The sequence below is a fragment of the Podarcis liolepis genome (genome assembly GCF_965112155.1).
Source record: "Podarcis liolepis genome assembly, chromosome: 10".
Classification (NCBI taxonomy): Eukaryota; Metazoa; Chordata; class Lepidosauria; order Squamata; family Lacertidae; genus Podarcis; species Podarcis liolepis.
In genome coordinates this window covers 54,752,886-54,779,018 of record NC_139562.1, presented here as the reverse complement: position 1 = coordinate 54,779,018, position 26,133 = coordinate 54,752,886, and the positions used below count along the sequence as shown (strand labels likewise).

Here is a 26,133-nt window from a genome sequence, read left to right as displayed (position 1 = left end):
TGGCACTCGTAAAGACTTACAGATTTTTATTGCATTAACTTTTGTGCACCATAGTCTACATGCCAAATACAAAAACAAATCAACTAGGTCAGACTACTACTCAGTAATAATCTGCTACAGGACAAACCTAGAAGAATAAAATGACCGGACACCACTTGTCACTTAAAGTTTCCAGCGGAAGCTACTCAAACTTAGCACCTATGCTCTATAGTCCATTCTGAACAATGGCATTTCCATGTCACAGGCCTTGAATAGTAGGCCTTGTACGTCCTTACATACAGTGGTGCCTCGCAAGACGAAATTAATCCGTTCCGCGAGTCTCTTCGTCTAGCGGTTTTTTCGTCTTGCGAAGCAACCCTATTAGCGGCTTAGCGGATTAGCGCTATTAAAGGCTTAGCGGCTATTAAAGGCTTAGCAGCTATTAAAGGCTTAGCGGATTAGCTGCTAAAAGGCTATTAGCGGCTTAGCGGCTTAGAAAAAGGGGGGGAAGCAGAAAAAAATCGGAACACTCGCAAGACGTTTTCGTTTTGCAAAGCAAGCCCATAGGGAAAATCGTCTTGCGAAGCAGCTCAAAAACGGAAAACCCTTTCGTCTATCGGGTTTTCCGTCTTGCGAGGCATTCGTCTTGCGGGGCACCACTGTACAGATCTCACACCTTAAATAGCTGCTCACCAGTAACAGCGGGGCATATAACAAAGTTATGGACACAGGGACAGCTCCTGTGATAGATCTAGATGCCAGCTCTGTCCACATAACTACACTGGCAACAAGTATTAGAAGACCTAATAATGCCATTCGTGGTATCGGGTTCATTCATCTTCCAATGTGATATATGCCATCATCTGCCAGCAATGCCCTTCTGCATTCTACAAAGCACAAGCAGGCTAGTCTCTATGCAGAAGAATAAATAGACACCAATCTGACATCAGAAATGGCAATATTCAAAAGCCAGTAGGAGAACCATCCAGGACACACTGCAAATTACTTTAAAATGGCCCCCCTGGAGCTAAAGAACTCCAAAGAGAGACAGCAATGTCATTCTAAATTTGTTAGTCTTTTAAGACACCACGAGACTTGTAGTTGTTTTTACTCAAAATTAAGTGCACGAACCCAGCCAAAGCTACTGAGCCTGGCAGTTTGTATAAAATGAGTCGCGTTAAAATATTGATCCATCACAGTTTGTTATTCATGGCAGCAATTCTCTGATGGTAGCAGATGACAAGTAAAACGTTGCCTAAATGCGACCAGGTGAAATGGACTGTGGGATGGGTGGTTGTCGTTTTTCCTTGGATCAATATTGTTCCACAAGTGACTAAGACAGGTATGTTTAGATCAGCTGGGCCAGTAAATATTTTTGCACACTGATGAACTTTGAGGATTTACTAGCATGGTTATGTCAAGCAAAGCTCGACCAGAAGCCAGTGTGTTATGATATTGAGGGTAGATTGTCAAACCAAATCCCAAATTCAAACCCCCACTCAGCCCATGAAGTTTGTTGGATCACCGTGGGCCAGACACCTGTATAGCTCAGCCTAATCTACCTCATGAGGTGTTTTGAGGATAAAATGACTGGGAAAAGAGCTATGCATGCAGCCTTAAGTGTCTGTGAGGAAAGGTGAGATGAAAATAGAATTAGATAGTAAAAATAATATGCTAGATTTCCCCAGCCCTTCAATTCCTTTTTGCCCATTGTGTTGTGTATTGTTCTCTTTTCTCTCTCTCTCTCACATGGATCGTATCCACTGTGGATGTAATGGGGGCAGAGAGCAGCTTGTATAACTCCTAACAAATGCCTGTCCGTATCAGGAGCCCTCTCCTGTATTCTGTGAACTTTAGATCTAACATTTAAAAAAACACATTCAAAAAGTACAAGCATCAAAGTTTGTAGGGACTGTTTGTGTGGGGTTTATTTCGGTGGGGAAAGATGCACACACCAATAAGACATTTTCCAAATCACATTTGAAAACATGCGAAATGTAGTTTTTATTGGCAGCAGGAGTGCATAGTATACTTGTTACATATTTTATTATTGTGATTAATTCTTATATCCCACCTTTTATAGCAGTACGAACGAATGCATTGTTGTTTATTCAAACGTTTACAAACCATGTTGCAATTTAGATGTTATTAAATGTTCAACTATATTATTAACCAGCTGTGATTAGTTCAGGACCTGTTTCTAACAATGCCAAGTCCTGGATTGGGTATTAACATTACAGAGTGGTCCATCAGTCCCGTACAGTCCTCCCATCATTCCAAAGATTCAGAGATGTTTGGAGAACTTGTTGCCCTCACATTGAATTCATTAGCTTCCACCTTCTGTCTATGTGAAGATTTAAACATACGTCTTTCATACTGGTAGATGTTCACATGCAGTAACATTTTGAGAGCTTGATCAAGTTCACTGTGGTCTCAGCAGCTGTTCACAGAATAATCCCTGTACAGTAGAGACAGGCGGTCCAGATGTTGGACTGCAACTCCATCATGGCCAAACCAGAGCAATAATGGGGGTTGTAGTCCCAACAATATCTGGGGGCACACCCCTGTAGAAGTGTATTACAGAAGCCAAGCCCACCCTCCCATGGTACTGAGTATCAATAGGCTGGGAAGCCACCTAGATTTTTAGGAAGACCCCAAAATGATGTGTATATCCTGGATTCTGCTGTTCTCTATGGGATCCCTCCACAAAGAAGTGCTATTTGCTTATGGGACTAGATCAACCCCTTTGTTTTGATGTTTATCTAAGTCATTAGCTGCTCAAGTTTTTAATATCCATTTTAGCTCGGACTGTTTGTTTATTTCCAATTTCTCTTTCCCCTTTTTAAAACACTGCAGGTGGTAAACGAGTATTTGCCTATGAAAATAAATTTAGATTTCACCTCATGCTCTGCCATGCAGATAATTAGAAATAGAGGAGAAAGATTGCTCTGGATACTTTTTTAATATATGGAAGCACTTGAGCTTAGAATAATTCATTTCAAGTTCTAGGAAGTCACGTGATTTGATATTTATTGCAAATTTAACACCAGGGGAGTGCTTAAAAGCAGACTTCGGTGTCTATTGCCTTTTGGAAATGAGAATCTGATTTTTAGAAGGTAATATGTAGTGCTGAGGAGAAAAATAATAAAGCTGTTCATAAACAAGAAAGACAAAGAAGTTTAAATCTTCATGGCTCCAATTCAGCGTTAGTCACGCTCAATAGCTTGTGGTTCCAGATGGGGATGTGCTTTCATATTTGCATCAAAAAGTGTATCCAGCCAATCTAGTGGAGCCCAAGTGAGGATTCAAATGCATTTGTAGATTTGTACGCAAATTCACAGCTTAATCCATGTTCTATTCACAGTTGACCTTCCAGCTTGCCATCTGAATTATGGCATTGTGTGTATGTGTCAAGGATCTCCTGTTTTGGACCCTAGATCCCCCCCCCTTACACTAGATTCTCTAATAAAATTTACTGTCTTGAATTGGAACAGACTGGAAACCATTCAAGATAACTGGATGTGAATGATAACGCTTTTAAAAAAATGCACGCAAGCTGTGAGTTAAGATACTGGGAAATAAAGACTTCTGAAGATCAGATCTGAAGTAGCTGAGCAGATATTAAAACCAAGCCTTTTGACTGTTTAGAGATCCGAATCAGAATTGCAGGTTCAGAGGCTATAAAAGTCGGCAGGAGGATCTCTTGCTGAGAATATAGCCTTAAAAAGACAAACAACTGTTAAAAATTAATCTGAACTGTTACAGTGCTGATTCAGCTTTGCACAGAAGGATAAAGATGGTCTTTAACAAATGCAGTGTGTTCCATATTTGGCTATGTTTCTCTGATGTGACATGTGTATAACTTTCAGAGTGAACTAGGGATCTGTAAGTGGAAAACGGACTGTATACATAAGACATTGTGTGTATACAATATGCTCTCTCTGTATATGGTATGCTCTGTGTTTTACAACTAGCTTGCATTATGTTTAGTTTTAAGTGCCATATGAACTAGAAAATTGTTGATAGAACTGGTAGAAAGAGATTTGGCAAGAAAAAAAAATGTTTTATGACTGTAGTGGTACAAATAATGGGAATATTGAATTAAGTTTTCGTGTTATCTTTGTTTAGGTTAGTTTTTCATCTTATGCCTTCTGTCCGTAATATTGGTATCTAGGTTCATCCACAGCATGATCAGGGTTTGCCTTCCATAACAAAGCAGAATCTAATTCCATAAACAGAGATAACAGAGACCACGCTTTATCAGAACTAAGAAGCTTCCAGGTTAGCACTGCTGCAGAATCTCTGGGTAATCATCATAGCAGTTTAGGGTGCGTGCATGAAAATGATCCACAGATACAGCCCTACCTTGGAAGGGTAAAGGCATACATTTTAATTTTTAACACCAAAATTATATCCAGAAGTTTGTCCAGTACTGATAATGCAGGTTTCCTATAAACCATAGTTTGTGAATCAGAATGCAGTCACAGAAACAAGTCTTCCCTTAGCTGGAAAGAACTTTTCATTGCATTTATATATGGGATCCTCCTATTGGAGGGTCCTGGTTGCGCACGGGCGCCTGGGACTTACCCCATAGGGGTAGAATGGGTGGGGGAAGTAGCAAAAGCCTTGGCCACAGCCCCTGGATCACGCCAGGCTGTTTTAGCTAATCCCCAGAGGGTGGCATGATCCAAGGGGCTTTAAAAGCGGCAGCGTGACGCAGTGGCATAGCGTGGGGGGTGCAAGGGGGGCCGGCCGCACCGGGTGCAACATCTGGGGGGGGCGCTCGCCGCCTCCGAAGTCACTGAAGAGCCTCGGGCGCAGGCTGTAGCAGAGCCCCATGTCTCGCGGAACCAACGAGCTGGCAGCGGCTCTCAGCGCTCGCCGCGGTCCCCACGTGTCAGGGCCGCGGAGGGCGCGCCAGGCAGCACCTCCTCACAGTCCCCCCGCCGCCGCTGCTGCGGCAGCTGCTGGGCCATGTTGCATTTTCCTCGCCTCTCTGCCCTCCTCCTCCGGGCAAGCCGAGTCGTTTGGGCGGCAGCGCCAGCGGCAACTCGCCTCAGATCACCTGACGTGGCAGGTTAGGGGTTAGGGGGCGCAAATTACTTGCCTTGCCCCGGGTTAGGGGGCGCAAATTACTTGCCTTGCCCCGGGTTAGGGGGCGCAAATTACTTGCCTTGCCCCGGGTGCTGACAACCCACGCTACGCCGCTGGCGTGACGGAAGTAGGGGCACTCACGTCAAGTTGCCGAACACCCACCCTCCCTCCCTAGAGTTAGGTAGTTTCATCTGGCCTTGCTTTGGTTTGGGTCACCTGTTTTGGAACAGGGGCTGGGTAGGAATTTTTTCCAATTGGCATATTGGCTCTAGCCACTTGGTTTTTGCCTACCCCTTAGCAATTGCCACAACTTGTAAGGTGGCGGTTAGGCACTGGCCCGGTTGGATTGTGGGGAGGGGAGGTGTGGCCATCACCTGCCCCTCTAGGAACGGGGTATTCCATTAAAGGAATCTGGGGGTCCTTGATCTCGTCCAAAGCCTGCTTGAGGGGCTAGGGCCATGACAGGACCACAGGAACCCCGGGGTGAGCTTCGGTTGGTCCGCATCAATGTTGCTCCTTCATTTGGTTTACCCCTTTAGGCTGCCACCCAGAGAGGTGGAGTCAGTTATAGTCGGGAGACAATGCCTAAGCCAATACTGCTCACAAAATTGTAATTCAATAAAGTTGTGGCCAAAAATTTGCCCAAAGACTTAAAACTAAAATATGTGTCCGAGTGAAGTTATTTTCAGGGTGGGTCCTGGGGGCCTTGAGGCGCAACTCACATTTTCCTCCAATGAGCTAAAGGCAGTGTGCATGGTTCTCCCTCATGTCATTTAATCCCCACAACAACCCTGTGAGGTAGGGTAGGCTAAGAGGCAATGACTGTCCCAAAGTCATCCATTGAGCGAGCAGGCATTTGAAGCCTGATCTACGAGGTCCTACTCTGACACTCTAGCCACAACACCACACTGGCACTGATTTTTCCCTTTGCCAGTCTTAACCAGTGACAACTTAGGTAACCATAGAGGCTGGAAAATATGCATCCATTATCTTGGAGCTGCTGCAAACTGCAGCCACAATCTAACTAACATGCTATATTTGAGCAAATGTGAAAATTGTCAGGCGCATGGATGGGAGTAGAAAGTGCATTGCCAGAATTGACCCCCATTCTTCGTATCAAAGTATACCACACACGTGGTCACTGGAGCAATACTCCAGTGCCCATAATATTGCGTCTTAATTTGCCCCTCTCCCTTAAAGATACCAAAGATGTTAGACAACTTTGGCCACCTTGTCAATAATTGCGTTTTCCCACAGCAGGTGGATTTGTTGTTAATTGCAATTATGCCTGCTTCGGTTGTTTTTTGAACGAGGCCTAAGTTGTTAAAATGCATGGCGTGTGCACAGAACAGATTTCTTCAAAACTCAAACTGAAAAGCAATCTCTCAGGAAACAGCTCAGAGGTAGAATTGAGTTCTAAAAAGGTTACAGCAACCACCAAGGGAAATTACTTGGCAATTTTTTTGTTCGATTTCTAAAATTGAAAGCTCTCACCTGAGAAGTGTCCTGTTGCCTGTGCATTTGAGTACATTGACCTTGGTTCAGCATATTTAGTAGCTAGAAATCGAACCAGCAATAAAGAGAAAGTCTGATGGCTCCCTATGCAGATAGGTTTGTTTGAAAACAGGAGAGATTTGCAAAGAAAACCTGCGCATGAATTCTAATGTAGTTCTGTAGAATGGCACCAAGCAAGTCCTTGCCTCCGGGAGCTATAGGAGCTCTCAAAGGAGAGTCAATATGACGTAGTGGTTAGATTGTTGGACTAGGATGTGGGAAACTAGAGTTCATATCTCCACTCAGCCATGAAGCTCACTGGGAAACTTCAAACCAGTCACAATCTGTCAGACACAGAGGGTTATGTACACTAGGGGTCAGCAACCTTTGTCAGCCATGGGCCGGTCCACCACCCCTCAGACCATGTGGTGGGCCATGGTCTATGGGACTATATTTTTTGGGGGGGGGGGGGATGAATGAATTCCTATGCCCCACAAATAACCCAGAGATTAATTTTAAATAAAATGAACACATTTTACTCATGTGAAAACACGCTGCTTCCCAGACCGTCTGCGGGCCAGATTGAGAAGGCGTTTGGGCCGCATCTGGCCCCCGGTCCTTAGGTTGCCTACTCCTGATGTACACCATCTTGAGGTTCTTGGAGGAAAGGAGGGATGCAGATGTAACAATAAATAAATACGTATTGTTGTGTGGACCATTGTATCTTGGAAACTTTCTCCCTTTCCTAGGAACCCTTGCAGTGGGCATTTGTAACCACTCTGATAGGATAGCTCCAGGCTCCATGAATATATTAAAGCAACTGCTTTCACTGCAGTTGGTAATTGCTTTTATGAAAAAGCTCCTCAAGCACAGAAGAACATCTCAAGGTCACCTAGATTTCCGAACAGGTTCCCCCCCCCCTTTGTCTTGGCCAGTCTGTTGCGGTGAGACCGAGATAGCTGTCAGAGAAAGAAAGCGTCATTTCCTGGCTCAGCGTCACCAAGCTTAAAAGCTGTCTCAGCCAGTGTTGTCTACCTAAGGCAGTTAACTTAGAGCCATTCAGATGTTGCTGAAGTATAATCTCTCACCACAGCCCGTGTTGGCAGAGATTGATGGGGGCTGGAGGCAAATAACCACAGGAAAAGCCACTGGTTCCCCACCTCTGGTCTGTACTGACAATCTTCTGCAGGCCTGTTTAGAGACGCAGGAGGTTGAACCTAGGCCTTATTCATCCAGAGGATGCCCTCTGCTATGCATTTATGTTCATTTCACAGCTGTGGATGTTTAACCTTGTTTTGCGCGGAGAAGCGCTTAAAATTGGTGAGTGTAAAAAGGCTCAACTTTATTTTCTTGGGTGAAAGTCTTCCAGGAGCAAGTTTTTATTTTTTCCTGGAACAGAGAATGGTGGGAGAAGTTTGTGTCTTTCCACACTTGCCATTTATAGTGGCATAGTTTCATTTAACTAATCTGAGCGGTGTTTTAGGCAAGGAAATGTGCCCGTATGTCTTACAAAGCTTTCATGAAAACCGTCCACATGCTATGTCCCAAGTATAAAGCTATACTTTCTATAGCAAAGTTTGTAAGACACCTGCTGTAATATAATCTGTAATATAACTTTGCCTTTGCCCCACACCACAACTCACTTTTGCCCTTTGACAAAGGAAACCACACAGTGAATGAAAAAGGTTGTGCAGTCACAATGTGGAACTTTGCACATATAGCTATGCATATTAAACATTTTTCTCAATGTTGCTATCTGTCTCTCACTTTATGCCAGCAATATTATTTGACCAGAGGTAAATTCTAGACTCTGGGGGCAGTAGTCAGCTAAGAGTATACCCAGTGAAATAAATGAACATGACTAAGGCCCCTAAATTTCAGTGGGTCTACGCTAAGTAAAATTTAATTGAATACCACCCTATGTTAGGATGGCAGCGTACATTAGTTGTACTTCAACCTAACCACACTTAGCTGGGAGTAATCCCTATCGAATTCAATAGGATGTACGTCTATTCTGAGTAGACATGGTTAGGCTTGTGCTGTAAGTCTAGATCCAACCTATAGTTTGTAGCATTATCCCTAAACTGGTGGCGACTGACTGGGGAAAAGACCTTCAGGCCATGATGGCTAAGCGAAAACAGGTTGCAATCCCATACCTGGGAGTATGTACCACTGAACTAAATGGGGCTTTCTTCTGAGTAGACATGCATAGAATTGCCCGGTCAGTGCATAATGAGGATGCAGATTCCATGCTGAAGAGTATGGTTAACATAATAAGGCCCTTATCCATGCTGCCATGGCTGTTGTGTATATAGTTTTGGCTGCTGCATCCCCCAAAGGAATTTGTAGACCTTGGAAAGGTACAGGGAAGGGAGACCAAAATGGGCACGAATGTCTTTTCTCTGAGTGAAAATATCTGTGGCTATTTAACTTAGAATAAAAGAATGGGAATATAATTTAGGTTTATAAAACGGCATGATGTAAATAGACATTTTTCTGTTACAATGCCAGAACTTAGGGTCGTCCACTAAACTTGAACGGTAGAAGTTCCAAGGTTTGTACTTTTTATGCACTTCCTTACACAAAGCACATTTGATTGGTGGAATTTTCTGCCACAAGATGTGTTGATAGTGGACTTAGCTGCTGGAGAGGGGGTGGAATTGTGGAGCTCAGGTCTACCGCTGGCTTCTAGCCATGACAGCAGGGTGGAACTTGCAGGTTCAGAGACAGTAGACTTATGAATTCCTGTTTCTGGGTGGTCAGTTAGCAAGGGAGCCCTGTTGCCTTCACGCTCTGCTTCCCAAAAGCCTCTGGCTGATCCAGTTGTTGGACTAAGTCAGAGGTAACCAATGTAGTTCCCTTCTGATGTTGCTGGACTCCAGCTCCCATAATTTCTGACTGTCGGCCATCTTGGCTGCACACGATGAGTGGTGGAATCCAACAACATCTGGAGCATACTGTGTTTCTTACCCCTGCAGCCTCCCCAGTGTGTCTGGGATGAACAGTAGGTACTACTGCTTTTCAACATCTGCTTATGGGAGTGATAACTCTCTCACCATTAAAAGAAAACAGAACTACAATAGTACCTCAGATTAAGAACTTAATTCATTCTGGAGGTATGTTCTTAACCTGAAACTGTTCTTAACCTGAGGTACCACTTTAGCTAATGGGGCCTCCCGCTGCCGCCATGCCACCGCCGCACAATTTCTGTTCTCATCCTGAAGCAGAAGAAGAAGAAGAAGAAGAAGAAGAAGAAGAAGAAGAAGAAGAGGAGGAGTAGTTTGGATTTGATATCCCGCCTTTCACTCCCCTTCAGGAGTCTCAAAGCGGCTAACATTCCCCTTTCCCTTCCTCCCCCACAACAAACACTCTGTGAGGTGAGTGGGGCTGAGAGACTTCAGAGAAGTGTGACTGGCCCAAGGTCACCCAGCAGCTGCATGTGGAGGAGCGGAGACGCGAACCCGGTTCCCCAGATTACGAGACTACCGCTCTTAACCACTACACCACACTGGCTCTCTTAACCTGAGGTACTATTTCTGAAGCGTCTGTAACCTGAGGTACCACTGTATTATTATTATTATTATTATTATTATTATTATTATTATTATTATTATTACAATTTATAGGTAAAGGTACCCCTGCCCGTACGGGCCAGTCTTGACAGACTCTAGGGTTGTGCGCTCATCTCACTCTAGAGGCCGGGAGCCAGCGCTGTCCGCAGACACTTCCGGGTCACGTGGCCAGCGTGATGAAGCTGCTCCGGCGAACCAGCACCAGAGCAGCACACAGAAACGCTGTTTACCTTCCCGCTATAAAGCGGTACCTATTTATCTACTTGCACTTAAGAGTGCTTTCGAACTGCTAGGTGGGCAGGAGCTGGGACCGAGCAACGGGAGCTCACCCTGCCGCGGGGATTCGAACTGCCGACCATGCGATCGGCAAGTCCTAGGCGCTGAGGTTTTACGCCACCCGCGTCCCTTACAATTACAATTTATATACTACCCTTTATCAAAAGATCCCAGGGTGGTATACAATATCAAAAACATATCAATGATAAAAACATAATAAAGCACATACTGACAGGCAGCCTGATAATAAAATAGTCATCATAATAACACTCCTCTCTCCCACACTTTCACAGGTCATTATTTAATAACCATAGGCCCTGCGTAAAGAGGAATGTTTTTGTCTGGAGCCTAAAGACATGCAATGGTGGTGCCAGGCAAGCTTCTCTGGGGAGAGCATTCCACAGACAGGGAGCCTGCGCTCTTGTTGCCAGCCTCTGAACCTCTCCAGGATGGGGAACATAGAGAAGAGCCTCAAATGACAAGAGCAGGGTCTGGGGCGGTTCGTTTGGGGAGAGGCGGTCCTTAAGGTACAGTAGTACCTCGGGTTACAGACGTTTCAGGTTACATAAGCTTCAGGTTACAGACTCTGCTAACCCAGAAATAGTACCTCAGGTTAAGAACTTTTCTTTAGGATGAGAACAGAAATCATGCAGTGGTGGCTCGGTGGGCAGCAGGGGGCCCCATTAGCTAAAGTGGTGTCTCAGGTTAAGAACAGTTTCAGGTTAAGAACAGACCTCGGGAACGAATTAAGTTCTTAACCCGAGGCACCACTGTACTGAGGTCCTGAGCCATGTAAAGCTTTCTAGACCAACACCAGCACTTTGAAGTGGGCCTGGAAACTAATCGGCAGCCAGTACAGTTGTACCAGTGTGGTGTAGTGGTTAAGAGCGATAGACTTGTAATCTGGGGAACCGGGTTCGCGTCTCCGCTCCTCCACATGCAGCTGCTGGGTGACCTTGGGCCAGTCACACTTCTTTGAAGTCTCTCAGCCTCACTCACCTCACAGAGTGTTTGTTGTGGGGGAGGAAGGGAAAGAAGAATGTTAGCTGCTTTGAGACTCCTTAAAGGGAGTGAAAGGCGGGATATCAAATCCAAACTCTTCTTCTTCTTCTTACCAGGATTGGTGTTTTATGTCTTTCCTGTTGTATCTTCCCCCTCTGGGTATCAAGCAGACTGTGTAGTTTGCCACAGCAACCACCCTAAGGTAGTAAGTAACATATACTCAGTTTGGTGTCATGAGGTTTTATATGTACACTTTATAGTGGGTTGAGAGAATGCTGGCAATTCTTCTCCTGAAATGTCAGGCACGCATGTGAACCTTTCCACTTCAGATGAATACTGTACACATAAATCAGTCAGTGTTTATCTTCAGTGTTCTCTGCAGTGCAGGTCGAAATTGCTTCCCAAGAAAACATGGTATCAGGAGAGCAACTCGTAAGTATTTTTTTAAGGTTTACTATCTCAGGAAGAACAATGTAATTTCAGTATCTGAATGCACCTCACTGTTGAGTGTCACTCATAAGTGCTCTAAATAATAATAAAAAATGGAACTGCTGACATTTTAAGCTAGGTAGCTAATGTGGTGTAGTGAATAGCAGATCACCACTGCTTTGGTTTCCTTCTTGTGCTCTTAGTACTGTTTTGTCAAGTAGATATTCAGCAGTTGTAGCTTTTCCTGGCATGGAGAAGCAGTGATGGGGAAACAAAAGCCCTATTAGTTGCAACCCTAGTGGCTAAGGTTGGAACAGCCTAGAGCAGGCCTAGGCAAACTCGGCCCTCCAGATGTTTTCGGCCTAGAACTCCCATGATCCCTAGCTAACAGGACCGGTGGTCAGGGATGATGGGAATTGTAGTCCCAAAACATCTGGAGGGCCGAGTTTGCCTATGCCTGGCTTAGAGTTAATCTGGACAAGACTTGTGAACCTCACTGGATCACCTTTGCCAAGTCTTCCTTACATAGCAGAGATAATGTGGAGATAATTTAAGATTAGGATATACAGTAGTCTGCTGAGAAGTGTTGGACTGTCTTTGGAGAATCAGATGTAGGATGTCAGGATAGGCAGAGCAAGCGAGCAGAAAAACTGGTAAAGGGGGAAGGTATTCAGAGCAAAATACAGTTGGCTGTTAGTTTATCCTCTTCATGCATCATTTTTATTTTAAAGAGAGATTGGCTGTTTGGAGACTGGTGTCAGTAAGACCATGGCGGCCGCTTTAGTCTAAGTCATGCTTTATTCAGAGGGTAAGAGAACAATATGCCTCCAGATATTTGCTTTTGGGAGTCTTGGGGCAGATCAGGAAACATGAGTGTCTGCAGCCATTTTCAGGCTGGTTCCCCAGCTGCGTTCTTGTAATGCAAACAAGGCGAGGAAACATGATGTCAGAAGCAGATCCCTACTGCAATAACTTACCCTGCAAGGGGGGGGGGGGAGATAGAAGCGCACGCCGTTCTCCATGAACGTAGCTTTTCACAGTAACTAGTATTTAGGTAGCAGGTGGCCTCATAATATCACCTTAGCTAAACTTCTTACTCGGCTGCCTGCAGTCTCTGTTAGAACAGTAGAGTTGAGTATAGTGGTCACAAGTACTTGGCTCCCCGGGGCAAGACTTGATGACTTTAAATTCTATTCAGGTTGCAGACAATAAGTAGGTTCACTTTTAATTGACCTTCAGGGGTTGCAGTGGGCTCTGCTGCCAAACATTTGCAAGTCCTTGCCAAGTCCTGTGGTTAACAAGGTTCTCCAACTCATTGAGCAGTTGCCAGTGTGTGTGTCTCCTTCCACTTATCCCAGTCCTGTTTCAACTGTTGATCATTCCACCCCTTTAGGAGGACGAGGGGAAGAGGGGAAGAGAGGGAAAATCAAGGGCATATTTTTATTTCCCTGTTTCAAATCACTTTCCAAAAGCCTTTTAACATACAGAGCAATGGAATAAAGCTTTTTTTAAAGAGAGTTTTTGGTAATCCAAGCAAACGAATCAAGCGAAGTTGCCTCTTTATTTATAATGGCTTCATTCTCTTGGCATTTCTTTTATCTGAACAAAGATGGATTGCTTAAAACCACAAAGTCAAGCCCCGATTTTGGCTTGAACAGTGGGGCCACGACCATAGTCACTTATTATACATTAGCTTTTTCAAATTAGCATCAGCTTCCAATCCATAAAATCCTTGCCATAATGAATGCCTGCATAATGGTTGAGATCCTGCTGATAAGTAAAGACAAATGAGATCTGCAACAAAATGTTGTAATGTATTATTTCCACCTCCTTATATTGGAGTATTCTTGTTCATGGTTCCAGCCATCCACATCCTCCTTCAGCAAGCCATTCCATACTCAAATCACTACCCCCTTTTCCATTTTTATCTTCCTCAATGGGTTTGCCTTTTCCAGATTTTCTTTGTATTTCTGCAAATCCTGGGGTTCCCCTGAGCATGCTAATGCTTTCATTTCTTTCTCAATGGTCTCATTTTGCCTTCATTTCTCTTGGCACTCATCACCTGATTTTGCTAGAAATGTCCTCCAGCAGGAGGACATTTCTTGCAAATATTTCCCATGATATTTGTTAGCTCACTTACCCATATTCGCCACCACTGCCTAAAATAAAGAAGACACCCAACTTTTGCAAAAAATTAATCTCTGTTCGCCCAGGAAGCCATTAATACCTTAGATGACCAGGTGATTAGCTGGTTTTAAACTTGCAGTGGCAATAGTCAATTTAAACCAAGTAGGTAGTGATCATTATGGATTCATTAGAATGTGACAATGTAGTTTTTTAAATGTGGCATTATTCACTGAATTAGCTCTTCATGACTCTCAATGGAAGGACTACCTTCTGTTTAGTAATTAGTGCTTGAGAAAGTCAGTCTTTCACTCCCCTGTGTTCTTGCTCGCCATCTGGAATCCCACTAAATAACTTAGACCTGTGAAATATTTTTTGTTTCTTATTTATTCCATCATACTCCAGTGTCTTCCCTCAGTGCTTCCCTCAACACAGCTCAGACTGATCTATGTTGCGTCTTGACCCTGAAGGGCTGGAGAGCTATTTGCATACAATCTCCCATATGTAATTTAAATAATGCTGCTTGATTATGGCCAACCAAACTGGGGTGTGTGTGTGTGTGGTGCTTTAGAATGCTTATGGTTTGTGACTTTTTGTTAGAAAGAGTCTAACATCTCTTGCAGTCTTTGTATCCATGCCGGGTTATATTAATACCTAGAACATTGGTAGGCAAACTAAGGCCTGGGGGCCGGATCCGGCCCAATCGCCTTCTAAATCCGGCCCGCGGACGGTCCAGGAATCAGCATGTTTTTACATGAGTAGAACGTGTCCTTTTATTTAAAATGAATCTCTGGGTTATTTGTGGGGTCTGCCTGGTGTTTTTACATGAGTAGAATGTGTGCTTTTATTTAAAATGCATCCCTGGGTTATTTGTGGGGCAAAGGAATTCGTTCATTATTATTTTAAAAAATATAGTCCGGCCCCCCACAAGGTCTGAGGGACAGTGGACCGGCCCCCTGCTGAAAATGTTTGCTGACCCCTGACCTAGAATATGGGACTTTGGCTAGTTGAGATGCTCCAGGGCACATACAGAGTTTGGGTTCTTCTCTCATTTCAGTATTAGAGAGTGTTGCATGTAGATTACGCACACAGAGCAATCTGTCGTTGGAATCAATGAAGCAGCTGCTGTTTACCCAGAACTCCACAGCTGCAATCTACAATTCGTCTGGCCCTGGCAGGATTTTGGATGGTGACTGAAGTCTAACATGCCGTGAGCCTATGAGGTCACTAGACCAGTGAGTTTAAGCCTACCACAGAAGGCAAAAGTATTACATTACTTATGATAATAACTTATTACTTAATAATTATTATATTACAAAAGATCTCACAGAAAAACAAAACAAGAGCAAATGTCTGATTATTGTTATTAATCCTTCTACTTAAACAACAACAACAACAACAACAACACATGATGGAACAGAATATTTTTCTTTGGCAACCTCAATATTTTTCTTTGGCAACCTCAATTTGCCAGTTGTCGTGATTGCCTGTTTGTAGCAACAGTTTGTTGCTATGGAAATCAGTTTGTTAAAACATTCATTTGTGGATCTTGATAGAGGAACTTAAAGTTTTCAATATTTTCATATTGAAAATATTTTTTTGGGGGGGGGACTCCTCCCTTAAGGAATATACATTTTAAAATAAAATATATTAATCAATTGAGTTAGTGTTTCAATTGCAACTGGAAAACTGCAACCTAGTTGAAATCTTTGGTTGGCTACCTTAGAGATATATTTTCTTCAACAACAAAAAAGCCAGCTTCATTCCATTGCTTCATCTGTAAAAGTTTGTTGACTTAGCCTCATCTGGAGAAAATGTTTTGAGATAACAGTACAAGGCCTAGTTCAAATAAATTAAAAAATTGTCCAGTAGCACCTTAGAGACCAATTTTTTTATTTATTTTGACTGAGCCAGACCAACACGGCTACCTACCTGAAGCTAAAGGCCTAGTTCAGACAATCAGTTAAAACAGGGTTTCCTAAACTGGGGTCTCCAGCTGTTTTCAGACTACAATTCCCATCATCCTTAGCTAGCAAGAACAGGGGTCAGGGATGATGGTAATTGTAGTCCAAAAGCAGCTGGAGACCCAAGTTTGGGGAACCCTGACTTAAAACTAAACCATGGATTTAGGTGATTAAGGAGAAGTTGCGGGCAAGTTGCTCATGCACTCTCTCTTATTGTTCCTTATTGGCTTCAACTAACTTTAATTGAAGGAAGCCACCATTCTCTAGGTTTGGACATAAAGTGGAGCTCTCTTTTGTTTTAAAGTGAAATAAGAAAATCTTACTCTCCTCATGCACGAAAGAATTGGGTGAGGAGAGATGAAAACGAGAGCTTGAAGCTTGCCACAGCTTCTTCCAGATTCCCTAAAACCATGGGCTCTAGATGGCCTTGCCTGTTTTGAGATCTTTTTGGCCAATGTATTTGGAGAACGTTTCAACTTCTATGGAATGCAAAATCTGCACAAATTTTATTGGAAAGATCTGTGAACAGGAAGGATTCCCATCTCCAGCTTGTAAATCCTTATGGCAAAAGGCGATGTTCTATTCTGACATAATGTTTTTCAGATGGATGTCTGCATTATCAGTTTAATATGCAAAGACTCTGCTCAGCTCATATAACTTTTACTTATAAGAGCAGACTTTAAGATGTGGGAGTGAGGAGGGAACTTATTAAAAACACACAGCAACACAGCAATTTCTGATTTTAAGAGCTGAGTGCTTTGAATGTCTATGTGTTGGACTGAGGGAAGAAGAGACAAGCCCAACTCCTTAACCTAGTACCCAACAGAAGTTGCCACACTATAATTCCTATCAACCCTCTTCATTGGTGATGCTGTATGTGGAAGGTGGGAATTGTCCCAAACCGATGGAGGGCACTATATTGAGGAAGTCTGCCATGAATCAGACAGCTTCTGAGGGAATTAAGACATCTTACCTTACTCCTGGGACGTGGGTGGCGCTGTGGGCTAAACCACAGAGCCTAGGACCTGCCGATCGGAAGGTTGGCGGTTCGAATCCCCACAACAGGGTGAGCTCCCATTGCTTGGTCCCTGCTCCTGCCAACCTAGCAGTTTGAAAGCGCATCAAAGGGCAAGTAGATAAATAGGTACCGCTCCAGCAGGAAGGTAAACGGCGTTTCTGTGCGCTGCTCTGGTTTGCCAGAAGCAGCTTAGTCATGCTGGCCACATGACCCGGAAGCTGTACGCCAGCTCCCTCAGCCAATAAAGCGAGACGAGCGCCACAACCCCAGAGTCGGCCACTACTGGACCTAATGGTCAGGGGTCCCTTTACCTTTACCTTACTCCTTGCCATAGTCTCATGGGCTTGCCCCATATCAGGCAGAGTGAGGCAGTAGCACCATGTAGCAAATGCCTTGAGACAGGGGGCTGTCAACTTTCCCCATCCTCTCTAAGCTATTCTGCTGCCCCCAGGTCCAGTAGAGAATACTGTCCCATGACCAGTGTGTTCAGTGGCACGTGGTGAAATTTTTCATAAGGGAACAGTTAGGGCCAGAGGCAAGGGAGAGTGGGGGAAAGGGACGATCTAGTGTTGCACGCGTCAGCATTGCGACTCTGTCCCTAAGCTGGGCAGAAACTTCCTGGGCTTCGGGAAGGAGGTGCCAGGGGAACATTTAGGGCACTAACCTAGTTCCCCAAATCCACTGACCACACACCGCTGAGTGTGTTCAGTCTCCAGTCTGGTTGGATACTATATGTGGACTAGGGGGTTCTCCATCTCAGGGAGCAATATGCCTTAAGTCAGTCCTTCTTGGTCAGGAAACAGTTATGATTATGAGTGAAGTGAGAAGTTTACACCTTGAGTCAAGGAACATTATTAAGAGAAATGTGCTATGTTTGGCTGATCTTTGCTTCTCTTTTATGTTGCCAAATCATACATATTTTAGCCCCTGGCTGAAATACTTCTCAAATGCCCAGCGTTGTGTGTGTTTGCCCATACAGACTAAATATGCACATGTGCACTTATAAATGTCATGACCTTTTGACATACTGTACTGCTGGTCACACTCCCATACAGTGCGCTTGGCAAGTATGTTGGGGATCGGATTGGCATGCTTGGGTGGTGAGGAAAGTTTTGGATTTTAGAAACGCCAGGTGTCTGTGAGTCATATAAAACTGGCTTTCTCTAGAGCCCAGCCAAAGGTATCATTGCTATAAAAAGACAAAATCAACATGTTTTCACTAGAAAATGTTCCTTTGGCTATTTGTAGTGGTGACGTTTAAGGAAACTTCCACTGGCTTCTTCTAAACTTGTCTGTTGGCCTCGAAGGGAAATACTGTGTCTGGATCTTGGCATTCAAAAAAAAGGAATGTTTGAGTCGTTTTAAAAAGAGAATGCACTTTTCTTTCTCCATGCAAAAGCTCTGTGAATTATTTTTTTAAAAAATGTAATGTGCTTTTTGCTTGTGACTTTAAAAAAGAATCAAGGAAATGTTACACTCTTTACCATATGTTAAGTGATGAAATCTGCAGAGTGCTGTAAAAATGTGTTAGTTTCGTTTCTATACGCAGATGCCAGCAGTGCATGATTTTCTCTTTGAGGTCATTAAGAACTTCCTGCGCTTCTGGTTTATCACTGTAGCACCCAGCTGTGAATGTGAGATGCTTTTCAGGAAAGATGGATATCTGTATTGCCCAGGTTACTCCAAAAGTTGCTATAGGGTGTACAATCCCCATTTTTCTTGTCGTGCTAATAGCACCTGTAGGGTTCAAAGTAAGATCTGGTGGGAAGCAGTCTGTAGCAGAGGATGACTAGCAACAGGCTGTAGGTCTTGGATGCTAGTAAGTCCTAATGAATACTGGATACCACAAGCTTTGGGAGAATTCTCAGGGCTAGCAAGAGTTTATCCTACAAAGTCCCAAGCATAATCCTATGCATATTTACTCAGCAGTTAAGTACCTTTTTTGTAATGTACACAACATCTCCTTCCCCCCCCCCACGTAGTTGCTACTTCTTGTTTCTTCTTTTTTGTGTCTTATCTTATTCTGTGCACTTGTAATTTCGTATTTTTTTATTTTTCAACAAAGAATATAAAATGTAATTATCGCAAAAGAGTCCCATGGTCTTCCATTGGATTTATTTCCATGCAAGTGTGCATGGGATTTCACTTTGAGTTCTAATATCCTGAAGTAGATCAATGGATCTTGACCAGAGCTGTGTCTCTCAAGAGAAGTTACAAGAAATTTGAAGACATGGAGCTACGGTGTGGAGTCTCATATTATAGCTCAAACAAGGTTCGAAATAGCAGAGGAACCTACAATCGTAGATTTTGCTTCTCTCTACAGATGTGCTCTACAGATGTTCGACAGAGGCATGATGGTAGGGATGGGGCCAATGGTTGGAAGCCACTGTTGGAACCCTTGTTGTTGATGTCGGATAATGCCTGAATAGAACTCAATTAACTATGGAATGGCCTGCTTCCTCTTAGCACTACCTTTCCTTCATGCTGACATTTCTAAAACGATGAGTTTCTCATCATTTGGCCTGTTTTTGAAGCCACCTGCTTTTCAGGACTTGAAAGAAGGCAAAAATAATTAATGCTTCTTTTCCACTTCCCATAATATCTTTTGGATTTCACGCTTAATCATCACTCTTACCTTCAGTTTGTGAGGCTATTTGTGATAGCATTTGGCTTCTTTTTAAAGCTGCATGTCTATTTTTGAGCCATGATTCATTCTTCGGTTAGATGCCGCCCAACTCTAGGGGGAGGGTTTTAAAGTTACTGTAACTTTCACCTGCCCCCAATATTAGGGATTATCAGCTGCCGCAGGAAACTACTGGTGCTTTCATGACTTCCGCACCCAGAATGCCTCACTCGAGAAGGACACCCCCCCCCCCATCGGTCCTTTCTAGAGTGAGACAGGGAGGTGGAGGCAGGGCTTCTCTCCTAAAGCACCATCACAATGAAGAGAAGAGGCACAGCAGAGACAAGGGAGATGCAAAAAAGGGGTTTCAGCAGTGCAATATCTTGTGCCAGCCCTAAATTAAGAAGGCTGATCCCTGAAGAATTGATGCTTTTGAATTATGGTGCTGGAGGAGACTCTTGAGAGTCCCATGGACTGCAAGAAGATCAAACCTATCCATTCTTAAGGAAATCAGCCCTGAGTGCTCACTGGAAGGACAGATCCTGAAGCTGAGGCTCCAATACTTTGGCCACCTCATGAGAAGAGAAGACTCCCTGGAAAAGACCCTGATGTTGGGAAAGATGGAGGGCACAAGGAGAAGGGGGCGACAGAGGACGAGATGGTTGGACAGTGTTCTTGAAGCTACCAGCATGAGTTTGACTAAACTGCGGCAGGCAGTGGAAGACAGGAGTGCCTGGCGTGCTCTGATCCATGGGGTCGGACACGACTAAATGACTAAACAACAACAACAACAAGGTGACAGGTGACATTTCCCTCCAAAGCAATCAGGCTTTTTGCAAGCATTGCCTTCAGGAACTTCCAGCACTTTGACGGGGTTTGTAACTACTTAAAAGGAAGGGGAGTAAAAAACAAAACACACAGCATCCTTTATTTTTGAACATAACAGTCTTATGATAACTGTTTGTGTTGACTTTCTCAAATGATGTTCATTTCCCACGTTTCTGATGATAGGTTTGGTAACAAGCAACAAAACATCTACATAACCTTTATAGTTGTGTGTAGCAGCAGCAAAGAGAGAACTCTGGGAGATGGGAAGAAAGCTAAAATGGCCACATCTTATTAACTGCACTTAATAAACCTAAATCTTAAATAATTGATTTCTCTCAGGCATATATAAAGGCCATAAATATATTATTTATTTTGTGGTGTTACTTGGAAATAAGATTTAATTTAGATCGCTGGCATAAAACATGGCTATTCTCAAAATGCATTGGCTTATGTATTGTTAAAAATACTGAAGTAATCTGCTGAACGTGTGACTGTTTATTTCCCAGTTGTTCTACGTATAGCGCTGTTGTGTGTGTTAACATTTCATTTAACTGTTCTCTAGTGATTCTTTTTGTTTATCTCTCTGTTTAGGCACGGAGGAAGGAGGTCTTTATCCAGGAGCGGTATGGGAGATTTAATCTTAGTGACCCATTTCTGGCTCTGCAGCGAGACTATGAGTCAGGTGCTGGTGATAAAGACAAGAAGTCCATTTGTACCAACCCACTCTCCATCTTAGAAGCTGTTATGGCTCACTGCAGAAAAATGCAAGAGAGGATGGCAGCTCAGTTGGTTGCTGCTGAAAACAGACAAAAGAAGGTACCACATCAACTCCCCCCCCTTTGACTTGCTCTTTCCTTCCCCCCCCTTTTTTGTTTGCTCACCACATCTCCAAAAGAATGTATTCCCTCTCATTTTTATGACTTAAAATAATTAGGAATCAATTTTGTGTGTGTGTGTGATTCTAGAGTGGCCGTATTATTTGTATTTTATCATTAGTGACACATTTCTGGTGGATAGTTTTCAATTAATACAATGGAAGAGTATTCCTTTTTACATAATAATAAGAGCATCCCTTGTCAGTTTTGGAATGTCCTTCCCAGAACACCAGGGATGTCATGGGCTCTGTCAGCTTACCTGTGTCTTTGGTCATCAGGAGAACCAGGTCCTCATCATCCAGGGGCCCAGCATGACAACTGGATACAGTCCTGAGGCTAAAGAATGGCCATTCTGAAGAAATGCAAACCTTCAGCTAGGGCTGCAACATTTAATTGATCAATTGGTTAGATCATGGGTAGCAGATGTGGTGCCTTCCCAGTGTTGGGTGGACTACAGCTCACATCAGCCCCAGCCTACGTGGCCAATGATCAGGAAAAAGGGGAGTTGTAATCCGACAAATATTTGGAGGGCACTATGTAGGGTACTCCTGTTTTAGATCAATTGATTAGTGTCAGGGACTGGGCAGAGGAGGAATGGTAGCAAGCCCTATACGGCCTAGGACCCTCGTACCTACAGGACTGCCTTTCCTGGTATGTCCCATGGAGGACCTTACGGTCTTCAAACAAAAACATCTTGGAGGTCCCAGGCCACAGGGAGGTTAGGCTGGCCTCATGCAGAGCCAGGGCTTTTTCGGCTGTGGCTCCAATCTGGTGGAACGCTCTGTCACAGGAGACTAGGGCCCTGTGGGACTTGACATTTTTTCTCAGGGCCTGCAAGACAGAGCTGTTCCACCAGTCCTTTGGCCTGACCCCCTCCTTTGGCAATCCTCACAGAACTCTAGCCCAATGGTTGCCATTAATTTGATTTGAACTGATTTTATAATGAAATGATTTTAGAATGTTGTATTATTTTATTCTTGTTAGCCGCTCTGAGCCCGGCTTCGGCTGGGGAGGGTGGGATATAAAATATTATTATTGTTGTTATTATTATTATTATTATTATTATTATTATTATTGACCACCTCCCCAGCTTGACCCATCCAGAGAAGAGTAAGAGAGTTCAGAATTACAACAGGGCTTTGAGGGAGGTCACAGCTCAGAGGCAGATGAGGGGAAAAGTTATGAAATAATGGAAAAGGAGCAAGAGGCAGAAGCGGAGCAGCAACTGGCTGGCACGTTGTCACTAGAAAGCATTCCAGACCCACCTTCTCCCAGAACCCGGCGAGCCTTAAAAATAGGAGAGCAAAGAGCTTGAAGACAGAGGGCACTTAGCGTCTCCTGTACAGGAGGTGATGATGATGACAAATAAGGAAGTGGGAGAGAAAGGGGGGGGGGTGTAAATTCGCTCAGGACAACGCCATTATCCAAGAGGCTGTCTTCCAAAGCCTGCCTTTGTGAATATTGAATAAAAAGTGGATGGTAAGAAACTTTTCCTTGTCTTTGTACGTTCCTGGAAACCGGCCGTGGGAGTTGCTTGCAGGCCGCTTGGCAATTAGATGTATTTAATCAGCTGAAATGGTGCACCCAGTTAATTGGGTAGCAGATGTAAAAAAATGTTTCTTTAAATCAAAGGGCAAGTTCCATCATTAAAAGAGACGTTCTCCCTTCACTTGCACCCAGGAGGGAGTGGCTGTGTTAAGATTATGTCTGATTTTGACGTGTGTGGGTGTCTAAAACTAAACCAAATAAACCTTTATTTTCACTGCGGAAATAATATTTTTGACCAACAGATAGATGAACTGTCTAAACACTCAAAAGATAACTCAATTGCAGTTTCTCTGATCAGATGGCAACCCAGCAGAACAAGATCTGAATGTGGGGCAAAGTTGCTAGTTTCCCAAACGTGGCTGAGAGAATACCTTTACTATAAGCTAAGAACTAACAATAGCTCAATATCTCCAATATAGCCGCTGCTGGCTGACAACTCAACGTAATTGGATCAACTGCATGACACCTGAAACCAAACCCTCCTTTGGACTTTATTTACATACATTTTGCCAAGTAATTAAAGATAAACATGCTTCGTACAGTGATTCATACTCTTGGAGACAGATGCATTACAGTATTACTAGGAGGTCAAGTGGTTTGACTTCTTTTTTAACCCTATGATAGAGGGGTAGCCAAACATGGTGCTGTTTGGATGGTTTGGACTCCTATTAAGACCCAGCAAGCATGGTTAATGGTTAGCAGATAATGGGAGCTGTAATCCAACAACATCCAGAGGATATTATGCTGGGTACCCATGTCCTGATGAGTTTCGTCTGATCAGAGAGAGAATACTCATATAGATTTTGTCTAGTTTTGCAGGAGCTGAAGGCAGCATCTCTGAGTCTCAGCTGACCATGAGAGGCTAGCTTAAGAGAACTAGAGCTGGGTTTGGCAAACAGTTTGATGTTGGGATAGGATTCTGTGTTGACAGGAAGCATGGATAGGCAGTACAAGAAAATCAGAAGGTATGTGTAGGCAAGATGGGATCTAGCGGCCTAGATGGACATGAAAATCTGAGACATGAAGGAACAAATTGGGAGCAGGTTCCATAAGAGTATTGGGGCAAAGAAGTGGAAAGGTAGGTAGCTTAGTCAGGTTGACTCATCTAGAAAACAAACATATTATAAAGCACATATGCAACATGAGGGAACGGCCCACCCTGCTTCCTTTAGCAGAATCTGCTATAGGGAGCGGATGGCATAATCTGAAATGTACACATCTGGAATCATTTCGAATTTGAATATATTCACAGTAGGGAGAGGTTGAAGGGAGATAACAAACCATTTAGCTAGTTTTATTTATTTATTTATTTATTTATTTATTTATTTATTTGCATTTCTGTGGTGTACATGAAAACAGTGCACAGGAAACGAGACAATAAAGCAAAAGAAGTTCATCATAAAACCAAACAGTTCCACATACATTATCTGTTTTATTTATCTTTCAAAACATGTAGTCTACTTTTCCTCTCCAATTAAAAAAAGAGCAGCTTATCCTTAGAGAAGCTGACAAAACCATTTATACCATTAGTGGTATAAAAATGCCACTAATCCATTTTTTAAAAAATAAAATAAAAATAAAATAAAATCTTAAATAACGATACAATAAAAAGTCAGCTGAAAAAGTCAGTTAAAGGTACTATAGACAAGATAAAATCACACTGCCTATCGAGCCCACCACTGCAAAGGCCTCCCTGCCCCTTTCACCTATCTTAACTTTATTTTGTAAACAAATCAAAATAACACTAAAAATAAAAAGTTACCTGCTCTATTTTTATCACCCCTGCTTCCTTCCCAGTCACTACTTTGTCAATTTGACAATCTGTGGAAGGAATTATAATGTGAAAATTGTATATGCTTAACATGGATTAGCATACCCAAGGTAGAAACATATATATATTGCCACTCTGGGAAAAGGGGCAAATGTGTTTTCCATCACCCAGAATTATACTTAATTAATGTTTAAAAGAAGGCTGGGTTCTTCTGCGGTTCTGGAAAATATCCTGACAGTGCGAATGCATTCCAATTTGCATGGAGGAGTTTGTTATTGCTGTAGCTGCTGTGATTTGGAGTGCAATTAGAATTGGTCATTTTGGGAAACCACCCTGAGGAATGTGGGAGCAGAAATACAACAAATGAATGCATAACCTGGGACTATTACTTGGCCACTGTCGTGGATATGCGGAGCAGTTGTAGCTATTCAGAGTTCTTCCCCTGAAAAGCACCCCTTGTTTGCCAAGGCAGATAATACACATGGTTCTAAACCACATTTCATTTCTCATTATATTGCGTCATATCTGAATCAATTACTTGGCTCATATTTTGAGGCCTAGTCAAGAACGTGCGCTTGAGATAACCGCCATGATGCTGCTTCACATGCTCCCTTGTCCTTCATTATCCAAAGTATTTTGCTATTAGCTCTTTCCAGTCGCTTATTCAAGACAATTTTGTGATTGACGCTGTAATTCAGTGACTCTGGGGGATGTGTGTTGCTGGATATAAAGCAGAAATATCCTCTTCCAATATTTGTCCTGCCACACCATTCTCCTCCCAGATCTTAGAAAATAACGTATTTTTGCTCCATAAGACGCACCAGACCACAAGACGCACCTAGTTTTTGGAGGAGGAAAACAAGAAAAAAAATATTCTGAATCTCAGAAGCCAGAACAGCAAGAGGGATCACTGCGCAGCGAAAGCAGCAATCCCTCTTGCTGTTCTGGCTTCTGGGATAGCTGCACAGCCTGCATTCGCTCCATAAGACACACACACATTTCCCCTTACTTTTTAGGAGGGGGAAAGTGAGTCTTATAGAGCAAAAAATACAGTAAATGAAGAGTTTTAAGATTGCAGATCCAACATGCCATCATTATAGCTAACTTTTATTGACTTGAAGTATAAATCCCTGGAATTTTAGCAAACGTTTTCTCGTTTTTCAAGCACATCCAAGCACCAGGCAGTCTGTAGAGTTAGCTTCTTCTCTTTTTTGGATATGCAGTATTATTCCCTTGCTGCTTCACTTTCAGAGTGATTCCTGTTTTACTTATGCTAAGCATAAAAGACGTATTATTCAGAGTGGGTGGGGAGGACAGCAAAGCTGCTGTTAATTCCTTGTTTATAAAGTTTTCGAAGAAACAAAGCAGAAGCTGTCTTATTAGAAAAAGGGAGTGTAGGCAAATAACAACAACATTCTTTGGAGGAGCTGTCCAACAGACTATCAGTTTTCCTCCCTGCTGGAGGGAGGACACAGAATCCTATTGGTGAACAGCAGGCCACTCAGAAGTCACCAGTTCGTAATGACTTTCCTCTCG

General features: G+C 43.2%; 1 protein-coding gene across 1 annotated transcript in view; it reads left to right on the top strand.

The window, feature by feature from the left end:
• Positions 1 to 26,133, top strand: part of CTTNBP2 (cortactin binding protein 2) — a 117,542-nt gene that overhangs the window by 17,553 nt on the left and 73,856 nt on the right. The window contains 1 exon segment of the mRNA XM_083463269.1: positions 20,995 to 21,219. Coding sequence (XP_083319395.1) covers positions 20,995 to 21,219 — 225 coding nt within the window.